This window comes from Falco peregrinus, unplaced genomic scaffold, assembly GCF_023634155.1.
Source record: "Falco peregrinus isolate bFalPer1 unplaced genomic scaffold, bFalPer1.pri scaffold_40, whole genome shotgun sequence".
Lineage (NCBI taxonomy): Eukaryota > Metazoa > Chordata > Aves > Falconiformes > Falconidae > Falco > Falco peregrinus.
In genome coordinates, this window is record NW_026599607.1 from 131,715 (window position 1) to 151,532 (window position 19,818).

Genomic DNA, 19,818 nt, shown 5'->3' on the forward strand with positions numbered 1-19,818 from the left:
CCTTGGCCGGAGCCGGGGGGGGGCTGCAGCAGCCTCCCCTCTCTCCTGGGCTGATACCTCTGGCACGACAGATTTCCCTCCAACAACGAACATGAAAGGTAATGCTGCGGAGAGGCAAAACAGGTCACTGACTTACATCCAAGATGGTATTTCTACTGCAAATGCCTACTCTGTTTAAATCATTATTTCATTACATCGTACTGACGTGCGGAATTGGACTCTATAACTCGAAAGTTATAAAGTAGGTATGTTTATTGCGTGCAGATGCACAGGGGATCGCTCCTCCACAAGCGTGCATGCCCGAAGTGACGAACCATCTCACATTTATACAATAAAACAAATGAATATTCAATTAATGCCTATACATGTTCGAACCATCTCGCATTTATACAATAAAACAAATGAATATTCAATTAATGCCTATACATGTTCGTTACCTAAACCCGCTTACTCTCGCTTCGTATGTTAGTTAGCTTATCAGTCCGTTGCCTGGAATGTGGTGGTCTTGCAGGTTTGTAGGTGATTCATGTTCTTGTGACCATCCGATCTTCTTCAGCAAGGAGACTTAGCACTCCCTCCCTCTAAATAGCATTGGAATATCTCTCATCCTTTTCTCATTCTTTTTTAAAATAGCCCCTTTGTTAGAGGAAGAAGGGCAGGCGTCTCCTCAAAACTGTAGGCGTCTCCTCAAGGCTGTGTGCCTATGTGACCAGACACCGCACCCATGACTAGTCACCATACCCGCATTCCTTGAGCAGACATAGACAATCACAATCGATGTCCATTGTCCCCATTTCACGCTATTTCTCCATATCAGTCCCCCCTTTTCTATCAAACTAAGTAAATTCTTTTACTTGAGCAGTCTTCCCGAATGATATAAAGCATCATACATAAGCGTTACCCTTTTAAACATTCTCCAAACCCACAAATATAACGTAATGGTTAGTATTAAGGAAATTCCTAAACTGATCAGTAAGATCACAATGGGGTGTACCATAGCGTTAAGGATTCCTGTTGCAGAAGGTGACCAGCCAAAGAGAGTATCCCACCAATTATGGTTTCCATCAGGAAATCATTTACATATTCATTAAAATTCCGGGAATTCATTTACATATTTCGATCCTGCGCAATGTCCTTGAGGAGTGGTCATCTGGGGGTCTTCAGGATGAAGATCAGGAGTCTTCCTCCAGTGAACCTTTTTTACCTTCTTGTTTCTGCGCAGACTCTGTTCCTCGATAGACTAATGAGCATGATTCAAATTCCTTGTTTAGGTAGCGTTATATACACACCAGAAACTTAGGACCAGATGGCCCTTATAAAGATAACAAATCGAAGGACCTTGTGTCTAGTACATCGGTGGTGCTGACACTTAAGGGTCTTGGTGTATTCATCATGTTGACAATAAGGGTCCTTGAACACCTCCCAGCTTTGAATAATTATATATAAGCACATCATTTTCTAAAAAAGTAGTATACCGTTCATCACTCATTGTACGTAGCTCATTATTCAATCCCCCCTGTTCTAAAAACTATCATTACGCTCTCTGATCATTATGCTTTCTGATCATTCTTCGACAGCACCAAACAGAACACTGAAGTAATACGGAGTATGTAATTGCCAATCTATTCCCAATACTGTACTCACTTGTTGTACTATTTTGGCACAAAATTGTGAGTCTCTATTGGAAGAGATTGTTGCCGGAACCCCAAAGCGGGGGATAATTTCATTTAACAATCCCTTCGTTACCTCTCTTGCTTTATTTGTTCGACAAGGAAAGGTTTTTGGCCAGCCTGAAAACATATCAGACATAACTAATAAATATTGGTACCCCCCTTTTCTTGGGAGTTCGGAAAATCATCCTGCCACTGTTGTCCTGGATAATTTCCTCTACTAATGTTCCCTAGTTTTATTTTATTTGCTGTATTGGGATTATTGTGTAAACACATTTCACATTGTTGAGTCACCTGTTTTATTACAGTATACAAGTTTCCCCCAATCAATTTCTGATTTAGACTTTCATATAAAGTATCAGCTCCCCAATGCGTCTTATTAATGATAGGGCTGTGGTCCATATTAAATTGGATGGTACCACTATACGACCATCCCTTAAATAAGTCCACTTATTTGTTTTTATTTTATCATTCATGTCCTGAATTACCTTTAAGTTTTCTTTAGAATAGTTTGGCTCCTGATCTGTACTTACAGTTTGGCTTTTATCATCTGGTATTAAGGATAATTCCTCCTTTCCTACCTCCTCTGTTACTTGTCTGGCCTCATGGTCGGCCAGGCGGTTTCCAATTTCCAAATCAGTGCCTCAATGGGCCACCTTATGTTCTTCCTTCCTGGATGACCCTCTTATAACAGCGGGGGCCATTCCTCACATCAAGGTCTGGCATGGCACATGTTCCCACCGCTCAACGCCTACTGGGTTGCAGCCAGCAGCGGAGCTCAAGATTCTTCTTGGTGGCAAACACAGAGGCCAACCCAGTCTTGCCCTTGACTATGGTAGGAGGCACCTGACCAACCTTATTCCTTGTACTTCGTTGTCAATGCAGTTTCATCTGCACATCCCATAACAAGTCACTGTCATGGCAAAACACACAGATTTACATTAGTAGAACTACTACAGAGTGTATTTTATTTCACTTTTTCTGCCAATATCCCCACAGCCTTGCTGACCAAGGGATATTGTTTTTATCTGAACTGGGCAAGCCTCCCCCTTATCATTTTACTGTATCAGGTAAAGCATTTTTCACCTTTCCTGGAATTTATTTTCAGATACACCTGGTTAAAAATTTCTCTTACTTCAGGGAGGTCCTCTTTTCCTCTTTTCTGCTGAATTAAAGATAAGCTCAATATTTCAATTACTTGATCATACTTAACTTTTAATTTCATTTCCCCTTCTTTAAACGTCTAGATGTTCTAATAAATCTCATCCCAACAAAGATTTTAGTGAATTTGGCATTCTTATTTGTTTTTTTAGTTTGTACTTTAAAGGTTTCAGGATGTTTTCCTGGTGGCCAGCAGCTCCCACAACTGTAACAAATTATTTTTTTTTACTGAAGTTTAACAAATAAGTTGGTTTTGTATTCACTAAAATTCCACCTCATACCCATTCCCTGCCCTAGAGGGGCCGTTACCGGTCCCGTTGTACTGCAAATGCTGCAGCAATTGGGGTGACATTGTCAGGTCCTTCTGCTCAATTGTCAGCAAGAGCAACCCCTCCTCCCCACCATCAGAAGGGTTCGGGGCAGGAGATGCTCTTCGTGCTCTGCAGGTTACACAAGCCTGCCTCTGCTACAGCACTTCTGTTTTAACTCTTTCTGACCCTGAATGCAAATCTGCTCCTTGTTGCTCTAAGTCTGTGTTCTTACATATCAGCCTTCGCAGGCAAACAGCAAACACCCTGCCATGCGTCCCAGCATGATTCAGTCGCACCTTCGAGGGGGTACGGGGGTTTGTACAAACTCACCCCAACACTTCAACACTTTCACAGGGTCTTTGATTCTCCACCACCCCCACCCCCCCGCCTCAGGTTTTACATACATTAGTACAAGTTTTTATCTTACAACGTGTTTCATTCTGGTTGCTCCACAGAAGGAACCACAACCTGAGCTTTTTAATACAAAAATTTCAACAAGAACATCTTTCTAGTTTAGGTCTCAGGTTTTTTTCCTTATCCTTTTCTAGAGCCATCATCAAAGATCAGGTGATGTTAATCCCGCACTCTTTCTAGTGCTAGTACCACAGGATCCCGAGGGGGTACTAATCCACAGTCCTTTTGCCACTCGGGTTTGTCCTGGAGGACGAAGAACATGTCTGCATATGATACTTCGTCCCATTTTCCTTCTCTCCTCAGAAACAACATTAATTGCAGGAGAGTGTTATAATCTAACGTTCCTCCCTCCTGAGGCCATTTCGCATCACTCTCCAATTTATACAAAGGCCACCACTGATTACAATATTTAATCAACTTCCTTCTATTTTCGGTACCACCCTGTCCTACAATATCCCTCTGTGAGAAACTATGGACTAGGGTATTGTTTATTAAGATTTATGTTAAGCCCAATGTAAAGGTCAGACAGCAAAAGATATAAATAGCCACAAGATACCACTTGTGCAAGATAAGATAACCACCAGATGTCCAGGAACCGACAGAAACAGGACAAACTACCCCATATAAGGACATATGAGTGAGGGGTCAACTATGGGACAAAGGAGGAAGACTTCTTACTTCGGCCTCAACGACCACCAGAAGGCAGAAAACGACCCCCTAACAACAACTGAAGCATGCGCAGGGTACCTCCACTACCTCATGAACACGGGAGTAAAGATGTATAAAAAGGGACTGTTTGAACTGCTCAGGACGGCAGTTGGCGGAGCGCAGACTCCCCTGTCGTCCAGCGCTGTTTTTGCTCATATTCTACTTGCTATAATTAATAAAATTTTAATTGGATTATGATCCGTTGTGGTCTCAATTTATAACACTAGTGTATTTTGGTTTATCTTGTAGGGAAATATGTCTATCGGGGATTAAAGCCCCTGCTACTTTTATTTTCGTTTTGGCCACTTTTTTTGCCTCTCTGTCCGCCAGTTCATTCCCTTTTTCCAAATCTGAGCTCGCTTTCTGGTGTGCCTTAATATGCATAATTGCCACTTTCTCAGGGAGTTGGACAGCTTCTAGTAACTTCAGAATTTCTTCTGCATGTTTGATATTTTTCCCTTGGGAGTTCAATAAACCTCTTTCTTTCCAAATTGCTCCATGTGCGTGTACAACTCCAAAGGCATATTTTGAGTCTGTGTAAATGTTTACAGTTTTGCTCTGAGCCAGTTCCAGGGCTCGAGTTAGGGCAATTATTTCTGCCTTTTGTGCGGAGGTGTTCATGGACAAAGGTCCTGACTCTATTACCTCTTGACTGGTGGTGATGGCGTATCCTGCGTGCCGATTGCCATTCAGGACATAGCTGCTCCCGTCTGTGAACCAGTTTTCCCCGTTTTCTATGGGGCTATCCTTTAAGTCTGGGCGACTTGCGTATGTCGCTTCAATAGTTTCTAAGCAGTCATGATGCACTGGTTCTCCTGTGTTTCCGCTGAGAAAAGAAGCTGGGTTGGCAATGTTAGTAACCACGATTTCCACATCATCCTGTTCCACTATTACAGCTTGATATCGCAGGAACCTTTGTGGAGATAGCCAGTGTCCACCCTTTGCTTCCAATACTGCCGACACTGTATGGGACACAAAAACGGTCATTTTCTGGCCCAGGGTGAATTTTCGGGCTTCCTGTATATTTAGTATCACAGCCGCAACCGCCCTTAGGCATCCAGGCCAGCCCTTTGCAGTCACGTCTAACTGTTTAGAGAGGTAGCCAACTGCCCGACGGTACGGACCTAGCTCCTGTGCCAATATTCCTAGGGCAATGCCCTGTTTCTCGTGAGAAAAAAGGAGAAACGGCTTACCCACATCCAGGAGTCCTAAGGCCGGGGCTGACATCAGGGCCTTCTGTAGTTGTTCAAAAGCTTGTTCAGCCTCTTTTATCCCATTCGAGGTGTTTCTGTTCAGTCGCTGTCAGTGCATATAATGGCTTAACAAGCAGTCCATAATTGTAGATCCACAATCGACACCACCCTGTCATTCCCAGAAAGGTTCGCAATTCCTTTACCGTCTGGGGTTTTTTAGTTTGGCATATCACCTCTTTGCGGGCCTGTCCCAAAGTTCTTTGTCCCGCACTGATCTCATAGCGCAAATAATTCACTTTACGCTGCATTACCTGGGCCTTCTTCTTGGACACCCTATATCCTTGAAGCCCTAAGAAATTCAACAGACTCACCATCCACTCCATACAATCTTCCTCTGTGTTGGTAGCGATCAGGATGTCATCCAAGTACTGCAACAATTTTCCTTTCTCGGATGGGGCTTCCCAGGATTCCAGGTCTCTCGCAAGCTGATTGCCAAAAATGGTAGGACTATTCTTAAATCCTTGCGGCAACACCGTCCAAGTGAGCTGGGTCCTTCGACCACTTTTAGGATTTTCCCACTGGAATGCAAACAACTTTTGACTGGCTTCGTGGAGAGGGAGGCAAAAGAAAGCATCCTTTAAATCTAGAACAGTAAACCAGATTAATTCAGGTGCCAATGCAGTCAGTAGGGTATACGGGTTTGCCACGACTGGGTAGAGATCCTCAGTAATCCTGTTCACTGCACGCAAGTCTTGAACCACCCTATATGACCCATCGGACTTCCGAATAGGTAATATAGGAGTATTGAATTCAGACTCACATTCCTTTAATAGTCCGAGCTGCAAAAATTTTTCTATCACCGGCCGGATTCCTTCCCTGTCCTCTTTCTTTAGAGGATATTGTTTAATTCTTACCGGTCGTTGACCTTCCTTTATCTTAACTTCAACAGGTGGAGCATTTTTCGCTCTTCCAGGCACATCAGTAGCCCAGACTCCTGGATACACTTGGTTCAGAATTTCCTCATTGATTTTCCCTTCTGAGGGGAGACTAGTTAGGACTAGACTTAATGCCTGTGTATATCGTTGATCCTTTACCTCCAAAGTAATTTCCCCTTTCTCAAACGTGATCTTTGCTCTTAATTGTTCCAACAAATCTCTCCCCAAAAGTGCCTTTGGGGAGTTGGGCATATATAAAAACTTGTGGATACCCCATTGCTTTCCCAATTTATACTTTAAAGGTTTGCAAAAATACGCCTTTTCACTTTGGCCAGTTGCTCCCTGGACTACAATGTAATCATCTCCTAAAGGCATTAAGGCTTGATTCAAAACCGAATATGTCGCTCCTGTATCTATCAAAAACTCCACTTGCTGCTGCTTTTCCCCTAGCTTAATTATAACCAGTGGATCCGCTAGGGTAGATTCCCCAGGTTCCCGTCAGTCTTCTATCACTTTGGCTATCTTCACGTTCGCCGAGGTTTTTCGACCCCCTTCCTTGTTTCTAGGACATTCCCTTTTCCAATGACCAAAGCCCCTGCACATAGCACACTGATCCCTTTCCAATCGAGACGAATCTCGCCTACCACCTCTCCGTTCCCCTTTTTCTTGATGGCAGCTATCAATTTCCTTTGTCCCTGCCGATATTCTTCCTCTCTATTACTAAACACCCTCCACGCTTCATCCAACAATATCTCTAAGTTTCTACCTTCTGTAGAACGCAGCTTTTGAAGTTTTCGCCTTATGTCCCCTGTAGATTGACCCAGGAATAAAGAAATTAATTGCTGGATCCCTACCTCAGACCCAGGGTCCAGCGGCGTGTTACGGCGCATCACATCCCTCAGCCTATCCAGGAACTCAGACAGGGACTCAGAAGGAGTTTGCTTAACTGCATATAAAGCTGACCAGTTTATAGTTTTGGTAATTGCTTTCTCCATTCCCTTCACAATCCATTCCTGATATTCCCGTAATCTTTGCATATGTGCCGATCTATTAGCATCCCACTTTGGGTCTTGGAGGGGGAAATATTCCTTAACATCCCCTCCTGTAATTTTATAATAGTCTTCAGCCAGATTTCCTGCTGTTTTCAAAACTAGCTGTTTTTCAGTTTCAGTCAAATACTCCAATAATAATTGTATATCGTTCCAATCGGGATTGTGTTGTTTCACGATAAATTGGAACTGCCTGGTTACACTTATCGGGTCTCTTCTATAATCCTTTGCAATCTTTCTCCACTCTCCCAAATCAGCAGTGGAGAAAGGCACTTTAATTAGCATTGTTCCACCGTCTGGCCCCACCGCCTCTTGGAGGGGTGCTTGTAAAATAGTCAGGGCAGACTTCTGCCGAGTGTGGGAAGATACAGGGCTATCAGGAGGATTAAAAGCTCCTTCCGAATCCGCATCCTTGTCCCGTGCCCGGGGGGGAGGTTTAAACAAGTCATCTAAGTCCTGTTCTGGGGCTTGGTGAACCTTGTCTGCCTTTGTACACCTCTGCCCAATGCTGCAGGAAGAACAGCATCTTTTCAATTTACTTCTACCCTCCTTATTTTCCCGCTCCAATGCGCGTACCATAGGGTCCTGTGGGGGTATTATCCCACAGTCCCTTTGCCACTCCGGATGGTTTCGCAGAGTGAAAAACATATCTGCATATGATACTTCATCCCATTTCCCTTCTCTTCTCAAGAACAGCATAAGCTGTAACAAAGTATTATAATCCAATGTTCCATTAAACGGCCACTTAACTTCGCCCTCTAACTTATACAATGGCCACCACTGATTACAATATTTAATGAGGGTCTTTTTGCTTTCTGTGCTTCCCTTCCCTACAATATCCTTCCAATGGGCGAGTATACAACCCAGAGGACTCTTTTTCAGTATCCCTCCTTGGGTGTTACCCATTTTCAATATACTCTTAAGGGATTCAAACTGACTTTTAAATTCTCTCTTTCTACGCCTATCAGCCACACTCTCACTTATTCTCACTCAATTCCACTCTCACGGACGTCCATGCACTCAGAGAAAATCACACACACATCACTTTACACAAACACTATGGTTCGACAAATTCAAATCGATAGTCTATTCCAAATGTCTTATTGCCATAACCAAAATCAATACCAAGAGAAATTTAACACAGCATCGCTCCAGTTAACAACCTTTTAGCAGCTGCAAATATCTTGTGAATTACAAGAGGCCCGCTTACCCCTCTCCTGTTTGTCCTGGCTCCCAACAACAGGATACAGCAGTTACCTTAAACTCAGTCGATCTATCCCCGAGATCGCTACCGGCCGCTCTATCGGCCAGCGAGTTTCTCAATTACAGTCCCAAACCCAATAGGTACCTAACCAACGGGCACTATGCTGCACGCCAGACGTCTCTGCATGATTTATCAGCAGTCCGAATATGCGTACGCTCAAGTCCCTTTGTTAAACATACCGTTAAATCCGCAGCTCCAAGAGGCTGTTGTCCACTCCCGCGGTGATCGGCCGGCAGCGGAGACTCCTCCGAGCAAAACGCTCGGGGCGCGCCTAGGAGCGTCCGCTCCGCAGTCGGTCCCGCAGCCGAGTGGAGATCCTCCTGGCTGGCTCGCCAAAACTGACGCGCGGAAAACGGACTCCACAATCCGTAAGATTGTAAAGTAGGTATGTTTAATCAGCGCTGGGCAGCACGGGGGTAGTCCTGCCAAAAATCGTGCGCGCCTGGTGCGAAAACTTGCGCGATTTTATAAGGCAACTCATTACATATTCATAACTATGTCGTAATACGCCTATACATATGCATTACCTATCCCCGCTTTGTATTAAAATTAGCTCTGCGAGTCATTTCCATATTTTTCTCTCAACTGAGTTTGCGCAGTGTCCCCTGGTGGTGGTCGTCAGGGGTCCTGAGGATGAAGGCAGGTGAGTCTTCCTCGTGACCGCTAGTTGCCCCCACACCTGGCGCAGGCTCAGTAACGTCCTGCTCTTTGTCCAAACCGCAGAACCGGCTTTGGCTTGTTCTTGCAAGCCTGTAATCTTTCTTTGGACTTATATGGTCATAAAGCTGGACTTACATGGTCACGAAGCCCTTTACTCCCGTACACCTTGTCACAGCACCCAAGCAAACCGTGTAAGATTTGGCAAACAGCTAAACAGACTATCATAGTCATTAAACTTTACAACTTTTACCCTAAACAGCTAAGCAGACTATTACAATCGTTAAATCTTACAACTTTACCCTAAACAGCTAAGCAAACTATCATAATCGTTAAACTCTACCCTATCTCTTACCCCCCCCCTCTCTCTCACTTAAGCTAAGCATTACATACCAGGCAATCCCTGTTTGGTTAACTACAAACAAAGGACACTTTAAGTAAATTTTTACACTCATCAATTAACAGCAAAGTGTTACTTCCCCTTGGCACCATCTGTTCCTCATCTTCTTACCTTTTCTCGGCCAGACTCATTCTGTTGGTTGTTATCTATTCACCCTCCTTATCCTCCCAGGGTCTTCATGTAAGACAGAACAACGAAAACAAAACACCCAAAGAATAAAGAGGCACCAGCCACAATTAGCCCCACTTCCCTGAGGTAGGTGTGTGAGCAGGAGAGCTTGAGGATCTGTGGGATTTCACAGAAGACCTGTCCCAGGGCATTGCCGTGGCAGAGCGGCAGTGACAGTGTATTGGCCGTGTGCAGCGCAGCATAGAGAAACCCACTGGCCCAGGCAGCTGCTGCCATGTGGACACAAGCTCTGCTGCCCAGCAGGGTCCCGTAGTGCAGGGGCTGGCAGATGGCCACGGAGCGGTCATAGGCCATGACGGTGAGGAGAGAACACTCCGCTGAAAGGAAAAAGACAATCAGGAAGAGCTGTGCAGCACATCCTGAGTAGGAGATGTCCCTGGTGTCCCAGAGGGAGTTGGCCATGGCTTTGGGGAGAGTGGTGGAGATGGAGCCCAGGTCGAGGAGGGAGAGGTTGAGGAGGAAGAAGTACATGGGGGTGTGCAGGTGGTGGTCACATACTACAGCAGTGATGATGAGGCCGTTGGCCATGAGGGAGGCCAGGTAGATGCCCAGGGAGAGCCAGAAGTGCAAGAGCTGCAGCTCCCGCGTGTCTGCCAATGCCAGGAGGAGGAACTGGGTGATGGAGCTGCTGTTGGACATCTGCTGCCTCTGGGCATGGGAACCTGCTCAAGGAGGAAAGATAGCAAGAAGTCAGAGGATAATTCTGTGAGCCAAGTGAAAGCCGTTTCTCCTAGATGCGCCCCCGCTGCCCCATGTTCCCCCCTCTGCCGTTCCTAGGAGAGCTCCCTTCCGAGCCGTGGCTGGAGCTGTGCTGAGTGCTGGCCGAGTGTGCTGTGAGGAGCAGGGGCTGTGCCCGCTGGCTGCCCAGCAGTGAGCCCTGCTCTGCAGCAGGGGCTTCATGGGAACCGTGGGGGCAGGGGCCAGTCCTGGCCTTGCACTGGCTCAGCCCAAACTGCTCCCAGCGCAGAAGGGCCTGTCAGCATCGGCTCTGCCCGTGCTGAGCAACGGCCATGGCCAGAGTCAGGTCAGGAGGGCTTTGTGCTGTGCTCAGGGAGAGCAGAGTGAGTGCTGAGAGGCAAGGGCACTGTCTGTGCCTGAGGGCAGAGGCAGGGACTCTGCTCTCTCCATCCCTCTCCTTCCCAGCTGCCCGGCAATTGCTCCTTTCTTAGATGGAGAGTGATCACACTGCCATGTTACCCTGACAAGCAGCCAGGCACTGCTGAGAGCAGAGGGATCCACTGCAGAGAACAGAATGCCTCATCCCTTACCGAAGGCTCAGCACCACACTGCTATCCAAGGACACCCAGGGCTCACTGTGTGCCCTGGCAGGCACATACAGCTTGGGTGGACACCCGAAGTAGGTAGTCAGGTGTCTTGACCATGGCAAGTTCTTGCAGGAGACTCAGCTCCTTCCCCAGCCTCACAGACTGCATTGCCCACAGCATCACAGGTTTGGGGAAAGCTGGGACACCTCCTTGCTGAGGACATGTCTGCACAGGAGGACCCACAAGGTCTGCGCCTGAGCCGGCAGCTGAAACCCCTATTGCCAGAGAGCCTGTCTGCAATGCCAATAGCATCTGAGCAAGGCCAGGAGAGAGACAAAGGGACACTCGGGAACTCCTTCCCCTTCCCCAGCCCGGCACACCACCTCCCACACAGCAGCAGTGCAGGACAGTCACCCTCAGGCTGTGCTCAGCGAGAAATGGCACCGTGGCAGCAGGAGAGATGCACTTCATCCCTCCTGCTGCTCTGCTGGACCAGGAGGTGTTGAAACACATGGAACCAACGGTCTAAAGGCTGTGCTGGGTGGGAGAGGAGAGCAGAGGTGTGTTGCTCAGGGAAGGCACCTGCACGGCAGACCATGGCCAGGAGGTGCCCCTATCTGCCCTGCATCAGGGTCCCCCTCAGCATCTCCCCCCGTCCCTGCCCAGGGCTCTGCTGCCTGCAGCTGTCCCTGCCAGCAGCTCTTTCTCTGGCCCCAGGGCTCTTCCCTGCCAGCGCTCACAGAGCCCAGCTCAGCCCCTCTGTGCTTTTGATTGTGTCCTTGACCATGGACATCCCGTGAGGCAGGGACACTCTGAAAATCATTGGTCTGTTTCTCTATTGCCTCACCACAGCGATGACTTTCAACAGTGCTGGCTAACTGGGGAGGTCCAAGAAGGCTGAATGTTAGTCACGTGCTGCCCACCTACAAGAAGGGTAGGAGGGAGGTTCGGGATAACCAGGAGGTCAGGACCAGCCAGCATGGATGTATGAAAGGCAGGTCCTGCTTGATGAATCTGATCTCCTGCTGGGACAAGGTGACCTGCCTAGTGGATGAGGGAAAGGCTGTGGATGCTGTCTAACTGGACCTTAGGAAAGCCTTTTGGCTGCATCTCCCACTGGATTCTCCTGGAGAAACTGGCTGCTCATGGCTTCGGTGGGTGTTCTCCACGCTGGGTTCGAGCTGGCTGGACAGCCAAGCCCCAAGAGGGGGAGTAAATGAAGTGAATTCGGGTGACGACGGCCCATAAGGAGTGGTGTTCCCCAGGGCTCAGTGTTGGGGCCAGTCCTGCTTCAGAACTTTATTAATGATCTGGCTTGAGTGCACCCTCAGTGAGTTTGCATACAACACCAAATTGGGTGGCAGTCTTGATCTCCATGAGGGCAGTAAACCTCTGCAGAGGGATCTGCACGGGTTGGATCATTTGGATGAGTCCAGTTGTATGAAGTTCAACCAGGAGAAGTGCCAGTTCTGTACGTGGGTCACAACAGCCCCCCACAACGCTACAGGCTTGGGCCAGAGTGGCTGGAAGGCAGCCTGGTGGGGAAGTACCCTGAGGGTGCGGGTTGACAGATGGTTGAACATGAGCCAGCAGTGTGCCCGGGTGGCCAAGAAGGCCCATATCATCGTGTCTGCTATCAGAAACAGTGTGGCCAGCAGGACCAGGGCAGTGATGGACCCCCTGTACTCGGCACTGCTGAAGCCACACCTTGAACACTGTGTTTCCATTTGGGGCCCCTCACTTCAGCAGTAATGTTGAGGTGTTTTAGTATGTCCAGAGAAGGGCAACAAAGGTGGTGAAGGGTCTGGAGCCCTGCACTGTTGAAGAGCACCTGAGGGGACTTAGGTTGTACAGTGTGGAGAAGAGGAACCACAGGGGGGATCTTTCTGCCTGAAAGGATGTTGTAGACTTGAAAGGTTGGGTTGTAGACCTGAAAGGTGGGGTAGGTCTCTTCTCCCAGGTAAGAAGCGACAGAACAAGAGGAATATGCCTCAATTTACACCAAGAGAGCTTTAGATTGGATATGAGGAAAAACATCTTCACTGCAAGGATGGTCAGGCATTGGAACAGGCTGTCCAGGGAGCTGGTGGAATCACCAGCCCTGGAGGTGTTTCAAAAGTACATAGATGCAGTGCTTCGGGACATGATTTAGTGATGGGATTGGCCGTCCTGTGGTAACGGTTGGATTTGATTATCATTAAGGTCTTTTTCAACCTAAATGATTCTCTGTTCCTATGCTTCTATGATATTGCAAGCCTACCTAGACCAGTTACTGAGCAAGTTGCTCTAGCTGACCCTGCCTCAGTTGGAGGGCTGGATTCGATGATCTCCAGCGGTCAGTCCAACCTGGAAAAAAAAGCCATATATATGAAAGATCATATATCATGTGTATGTCAACACAACTACGGAAGTTCATGTGAAGAATGTTTCTCCACTCAAATGGCTTGTGGGAAATGCATTTGAAAAATCTGAAAGAAACAAGGCTGCTTTTCTGTGGCCAGGTCATGGGTTAGAATGAGGGTGACAGAGGGGTGTGTTATGAGGAGGACAGCTGATTCTCAGGAACTCCTCATGCAGGAGGACATGCCTGGCTGTGAAGGGGCCTGTGAGGTCAGTTCTGTCTCTGGAGGTGACAGGCCAGCATCAGGAACGTGGCTGGGACAGTCCCTCTGCCAAGGGACCCCATAGGCCCCATCCAGGAGAAGGGCTGGGGTACAGGCTGTCATGTCCATTTTGCCTGTGGACATGAGAGGACAGCAGCAGGCATGTGGCTTGGTCACGTCTCTGGGAGAAGCTAAAAGGCCAGCAGCAGCCATGTGGTTTAGAAGACCATGTGGAGGTGACTTCACTTTTTTGAGGGGAAAGACCACCAAAAATAGCTATTGAGTTATGTTCCCTGCTTGGAAGGCAGTTCCTGAGGTGGTAAAGCCTTTCTGGGTAGTGGGAAGAAAGAGGAGAGGGGAAAAGATTTCACAAAGTGTAATGTTGCAAATGGAGAGTGGCTATCGGGAGGAGGAACTGTCACTGCAAGGGTCCTGCTGCGGTGCCAGAGCTCAGCCAGAGGGAGCCTGGATCAGCCCATGGTTTGTGTTTCAAGGAACAGCCGGTGAGAGTGGAGGTACCTCAGCGAAGGTATGGCAATGTTGGGGTGAGAGCAAGGCAGGGCAGCGAGATGGTGCCTACAGCCTGCAGGGCAACAGGGGCAGGGCTCCAACCATGTAGGACAGCCTGTGGTGGAGAGGGCAAAGGGTGCTGTCAAGGCTGGAAGGCACCAGTAGAACCCAGGTCTGTGTCCCCTTGGCTGTGGCAGCTGTCTCTGCCTCTGAGGGTCATGTCAAGACATGATGTCCTCACGGCACGGGGGCATCGTTGCCTCCTTGCAGCCCCATGGGGAAGCTGGAAGTCGCTGTGCCATTGCTGTCCTTCACTGGGCATTGGATGCCCACCTTCCATGGTCCCCAGCAAGAGCCCTGAGCCCTCTGTGAGGGACAGCACCAACCTCCCCACAGGCTGCAGGTCACGGCTTGGCCTTTCTGCTTCATCAAGCAAGCCAAGGCTTTGCTCAGCAGCAGAGCTGCCTGCACAGCGCCTTTGCCTTCCTGCACTCACAGCCCCCAAGGACGGGCTCTAACAAGGCCATGGGGCGGCTTTCTCAGCCATGGCCCTCAGTGGGGCCCATTAACGCTTCCAGGGACTGTGGGCTTTGCTCCGGACTTGGTGATCTTGAGAGGTTTCTTCAGGCTCCTCTGAACACCTGAAGTCCAGAGCACCACAGACACCCTGGGCTCATGACGAGGGAGAACGCCCTGACGAGCCCTGTCTCCTCCATCAGGGACATCTGGTCTTCAAGTTTGGCTCCTACACTTAATGAGATAAGTTTCAGCCGTACAGTGAAAGAGAAAGGCAGGTAATGAGCACTTTGGGGAAAGGATAGAAGGCTTTTCCAATTACTATTGATGCACAGTGTCTCCTGAGGAGGTGCGGACAAGTAGGAAAAGCAGTCCCTGGAGCTAATCACTGCGTGGACAGCCTTGCTCCCCAGCTCTCCAGCCTCAATATTTTTGTCTTCAGCCCCATGAGACTTACATCACTTTACATCAGATCTTCAACCAACTCTGCAGCTGAATATAGCAAATTCTTGGCAGTAATTATTGCCTGCTTTTCTTAGAGAACAGGGTGTAAGCAGGAATAAAAGAGGGATTAATTATCGTGTGTGTGTGGGGGGGGGAGTGGGATAGAAATTAATAAATAAAAAATACATTTCTCAGCTGTATAATTGTTAGTTCAAGCAAATCCCCATGAGGTCTATTGCCACTACTGAAGAGTTGCCCATAGGGAATATTAGAGACACTACTGAAAGACAGTCCAAATTTTCCTCTCTGAACCTTAAAGCACAAGCTACATAGGTAAAATGGATTGGAGCGATCAAAGAGAAGGAGGAGAAAGGTATCCGGAGATGAACTTCTTAATCCATAGCTGTAAATCAGGAAACCAGGACGTCAGGCTATTCCAAATGTCTTCAATTTCATAGAAGGTGCAAACTTTCTGGAACTCACGACAAATAATAGGATGTGTCCAAATTTTTTTTACACATATATCTGTAGAATTTCTCCCACTTTGATCTACGTATATGCAACAACTGGTATTAAGAACAGCACAGACTCTGCCTTCAGACACCACCTTCATATCTAACGCCATTCCATTTTGCACAGCTATAGGGGCTATTTCTCACACTTCTTCCTGCAAAGCCTTCATGGCACCTGCAGGGTCCTTGGCCATCTCTTCCATTGCTGTGCATCTCTTTATCACTGCCTTCTCCAATTCAGGAACCGCTGACCAAGGAGTAACCGAGGCCACAAGCAGGCTGATGATCTGGGCTATCATTATGACACCCATTACATCTGAGAAGCTCATAGGAGGCACGTGGCCATGAAGGCGAGTTTGAGGTCCCTGGAGTCTCCAGTTTCCTTGGGGGATTGGCCATCAGCAGCCCAGCTGGTTATGGCTGCAGTAAGAAAGGCACTTGGACTCTGAGACAAAGTGTCATTTCAATTGGCCTTGGCTAGAGCCAACTCTCTACACACAGAGACAATCGTGTCAGCTGTATGCCGTCCCTTCCGAGGCCGGGAACACGGAGTTTCCAGCGTTGGGAGAGTGGTGCAGCAAGTTGTGCAGATCCTGCCTGCAGAAGGGTTATCCCACACCACTCCTGTCAGCTCTTGAAGTGTTTTCTGCCAGGGAAACCCATTCTAGTCATCACTTCTCGTGTTCTAAGAGGAGATGTTCACTTGGGAGTTGGTAACTGCAGCCTCAGACAAAGGTAAGGGCGTGCGGTTGGCCATTCACCAGCAGCTTCCTGCAGATTTCTTCTTCCAATATGGCTTGTTCTGCAACCCAGGGACACACTCAGCACAGCTCAGCCTGAAGGCCAAGAGGTACGTGGAGCACAGCACAGGCCTGCTCAGGTTTTCTGTGGCACTCATCACTAACTCCTCCATGTGCAAAGGGCTTCTGCTCAGATTCTCTCAACCTCCTGATGAAGGTTAGAAGGAGAACGACATCTCCTTTAGACCGCTAGAGAAAGGGACCTTTACTTGAAGGCCTTGGTTGAAGGGAAACTGGAAGATGATCTGCAGGAGCGGGCTGGAAATCAGGACCATGCGTGGCAATCAGTTAGCTGAAGGGAATGTGCTCGAGCTTGTAGGTCACTAACCCTGGGAAGACAAGGAGTGTGAATAGACACAAAAACTAACATGATGAGCCATGCTGAGAGAGCACAGGGGAGTGGGGGACGGATGCCGTGAAGGAAGGGTAACACCTTGCTGTTAATTGCTGGTAGTTAACCACCAATCGGGGATTGCCTAGTATGCAAGGCTTAGCTTCAAGAACCAATCTGTTTAAAACGCGCAGCTTCAGGAACCAACTGTTTAAAACGTGCAGCTTCAAGAACCAATCTTTTTAAAACGCGCAGCTTCTGAAAGTGTATATAAACTCGTGCTTCTGTACAATAAATTGACATTTGCTTGTATCACCCTGCGTCCCGTCTCTTCATTCGCTGCAATGATCCCTGACCAACATGGCACAAATGCTTTGCTGGACTTGTTTTGAACAAAAGACAAGGCAGGAATGGTGAAAAATGTGGACAGCACCTTTCTGTCAAGTATGGGTGACACTGGTAAAGTAGAATTCAAGAGCAAGTCAACAAGACAAACTGTAGCAGGGCTGAGTAGAGAGGAAAGATCACCTCCACCAACCCTTGGGCAGTGCTCTTCCTAATGCAGCCCAGGATGCCATGGGCCTTATTTGAAAGGTGCAAAGCCAGGAGAAGAGGAGGCTTTGGGGACACCTAATAACAGCCTTCCCATATCTTCTTGGGCCATATCAGCAAGAAAAGGCAGCCAGGTTCTTGCCTGTTGTGCATGATGGGAGTGTGGGGGCCAATGGGCATCAGCTGAAGCAAGGGAAGACAATGTCCTTCCCCATGAAGAACAGTCAAGCAGTGGAGCAGATGTCCCACAGAGCTTGTGCCATGTCCATCCTTGGAGCTTTTCAAGCCCCACTTGAAGGAAAGCCTGAGCTACTTGCTTCAACCCCGTAACTGATCGTTCTCTGAGCAGCATGTAGGCCTGGACACCTCCGGAGGTCCCTTCCAGCATGAATGACTCTGGATCTCCATCCACCATGGATCTTGCCTTCATGATGGCAGGGAAATCACTCAGGTTTCCAGCGGCTGTTGAAGCCAATCAGAAAGTTGGTCAGATGACCTGCGATGTTCTTTTCCCACTCCAAGCTTTGCTGCTCAGATGCAGGGCTGCTTGGCTGGTTCCTATGGACTCCTATTCTTCACCCTTTCCCAACTTTTCCCTCCTTTCCCACGCACAATTGCTCCTCCTTGACCACCCCTGTATCCTCCCATGCAAGCAGCTCACCTCTCCTTTCCCTTTCCTCCCTGGCCATTGACTGTCCTCCTTTGGTGATTCTTTGGAGGTTTTCACCATAGGTGGCCACCCAGACAAGGGATTCATCATCCCCCTTGACTCAGCATCATCCCCCTTGACACAGCACTGTTGTGGCCACATCCAGGTTATCTGTGCCTGGGCTTTGAGGTTTCTCATTCTGGAGGAATGGGGGAAAAGTGGAGAGGCTGTGGAGGATACCTGCCTGGATTGAGTTTGGTGCCTGTGGAGAGAGACTGAAGGTCCTGGGCTTCTTGATACTGGCAAAGTGGAGCCTCAGGGCACCACAGTAATAGCATGCACCTGCTTGAAGGGGGGTGTAAAGAGATAAGGGAGTGATTCCTGATAGCGACAGGAAGAGAAAACCTCCGCAAAGTGCTGCTTGGAAGGGTAAGATTGGATGTGAGGAAAAAGAAATGTCCCTCGGAGGGTTGCCCTCTGATGCCAGAGTTCACCCAGAGGCAGCCTGGATTGTCCCATGGCTTTAAGTCTCAAGGAAGAAGCAGGGATGAGGGGAGAAACTTCAGAAAAGTCAGGAAAATGCAGGTGTGAGGGCTGGGTGGGAAAGCAAGGAAGATGCCAACCCCCAGAGTGGAAAGAGGTGCCACATGGACAGTGTAGGGCAACTTGCAGTGGAGATGGCCCAGGGCTGCAGCGAGGCTGAATGGCCCAACTGGGGGCTGAGGCCTCTGTCCCCCTGGCAATGGCAGCTGCCTCTCCCACCAAGGCCTGTGACATAGAACTCGATTTGGAGGCTCTTATGTTCTGCCCTCCAAGAGCCTGGGGGTCAGGGCTTGGTCTTTCTGCTTCATAAAAAAATCTAAATGTGTTTTGCAGCATTACAGCCACCGACACAGTACCTTTGCCTACCTGCAGTTCTGGCCTCTAATTAGCTACTCTAACGAGTCCATGGGGACGCTTTGTCAGCAATGGCCCTCAGCGGGACCCATCAATGTTTGAAGGTATTTTCAGTGCTGCTTCTGACTTACATTCCTTCAGTGGTTGGTTCAGTCTGCTCTCAGTAGCTCAGGTTCATGGCAGGAGCCCCCAAGGCCCTAATGAGGTATTTGCTTTTCTCATTTCCTTCAAGTCTTGAAGACCTGTGCAGCTAATTGAATCTGTTCCATTCATGTAGGTAAGAGAGAGGATTTCAAAGTGCACTTCAAAATAAGTATTTTTTATTTCATAGGTTATATTTTGCTACTTTTTAGGTTAGAGAGGAGGTTCTAGCAGCAATCTCCAAGTGATAATGATGCAGAGGATCTCCTCAGGATATCTGGACTGGTAGGAAACGCAGTTCTTTGAGGTCTGACACCGGATGGACAACCTTGCTCTGACTGTCCCCATGACCACCCTTTTTCTCATTGTCCCCTGGGACTCACATCCCTTCTCCTTACGTCAGACCTCTCCCCTCAATTCTGCAGGTGGGTGCTGCAGCTCCTCTGCACCATCCCCACCAATTTGCCTTAGAGGACTGGCTGCACACCGGTACAGAAGAATTATTCAAATCTGCAAGCAATGTGAAGAATGATCAAGTGGCATAAATAGCCAACACCCTCCACAAGCATATGCCGAGTCCAAGCTGTCTCTGATGAAGTGCCTTTCCGCAAGGGACACTCTCATGAGAAATCTTTTAGGTGCTAGAT

At 48.2% G+C, this 19,818-nt stretch overlaps 1 protein-coding gene across 1 annotated transcript; it reads right to left on the reverse strand.

Annotated features, from left to right (window-relative positions):
• Nucleotides 1–6,916: 6,916 nt before the first annotated feature.
• LOC129783412 (uncharacterized) lies at nt 6,917–9,157 on the reverse strand. The gene is made up of 2 exons (XM_055793391.1): nt 8,885–9,157; nt 6,917–8,143 (listed from the first exon to the last, which is right to left on the reverse strand). The coding sequence occupies exon 2, from the start codon at nt 8,138–8,140 to the stop codon at nt 6,917–6,919; it is 1,224 nt and encodes a 407-aa protein (XP_055649366.1). The 5' UTR covers nt 8,141–8,143; nt 8,885–9,157.
• Nucleotides 9,158–19,818: the final 10,661 nt, after the last annotated feature.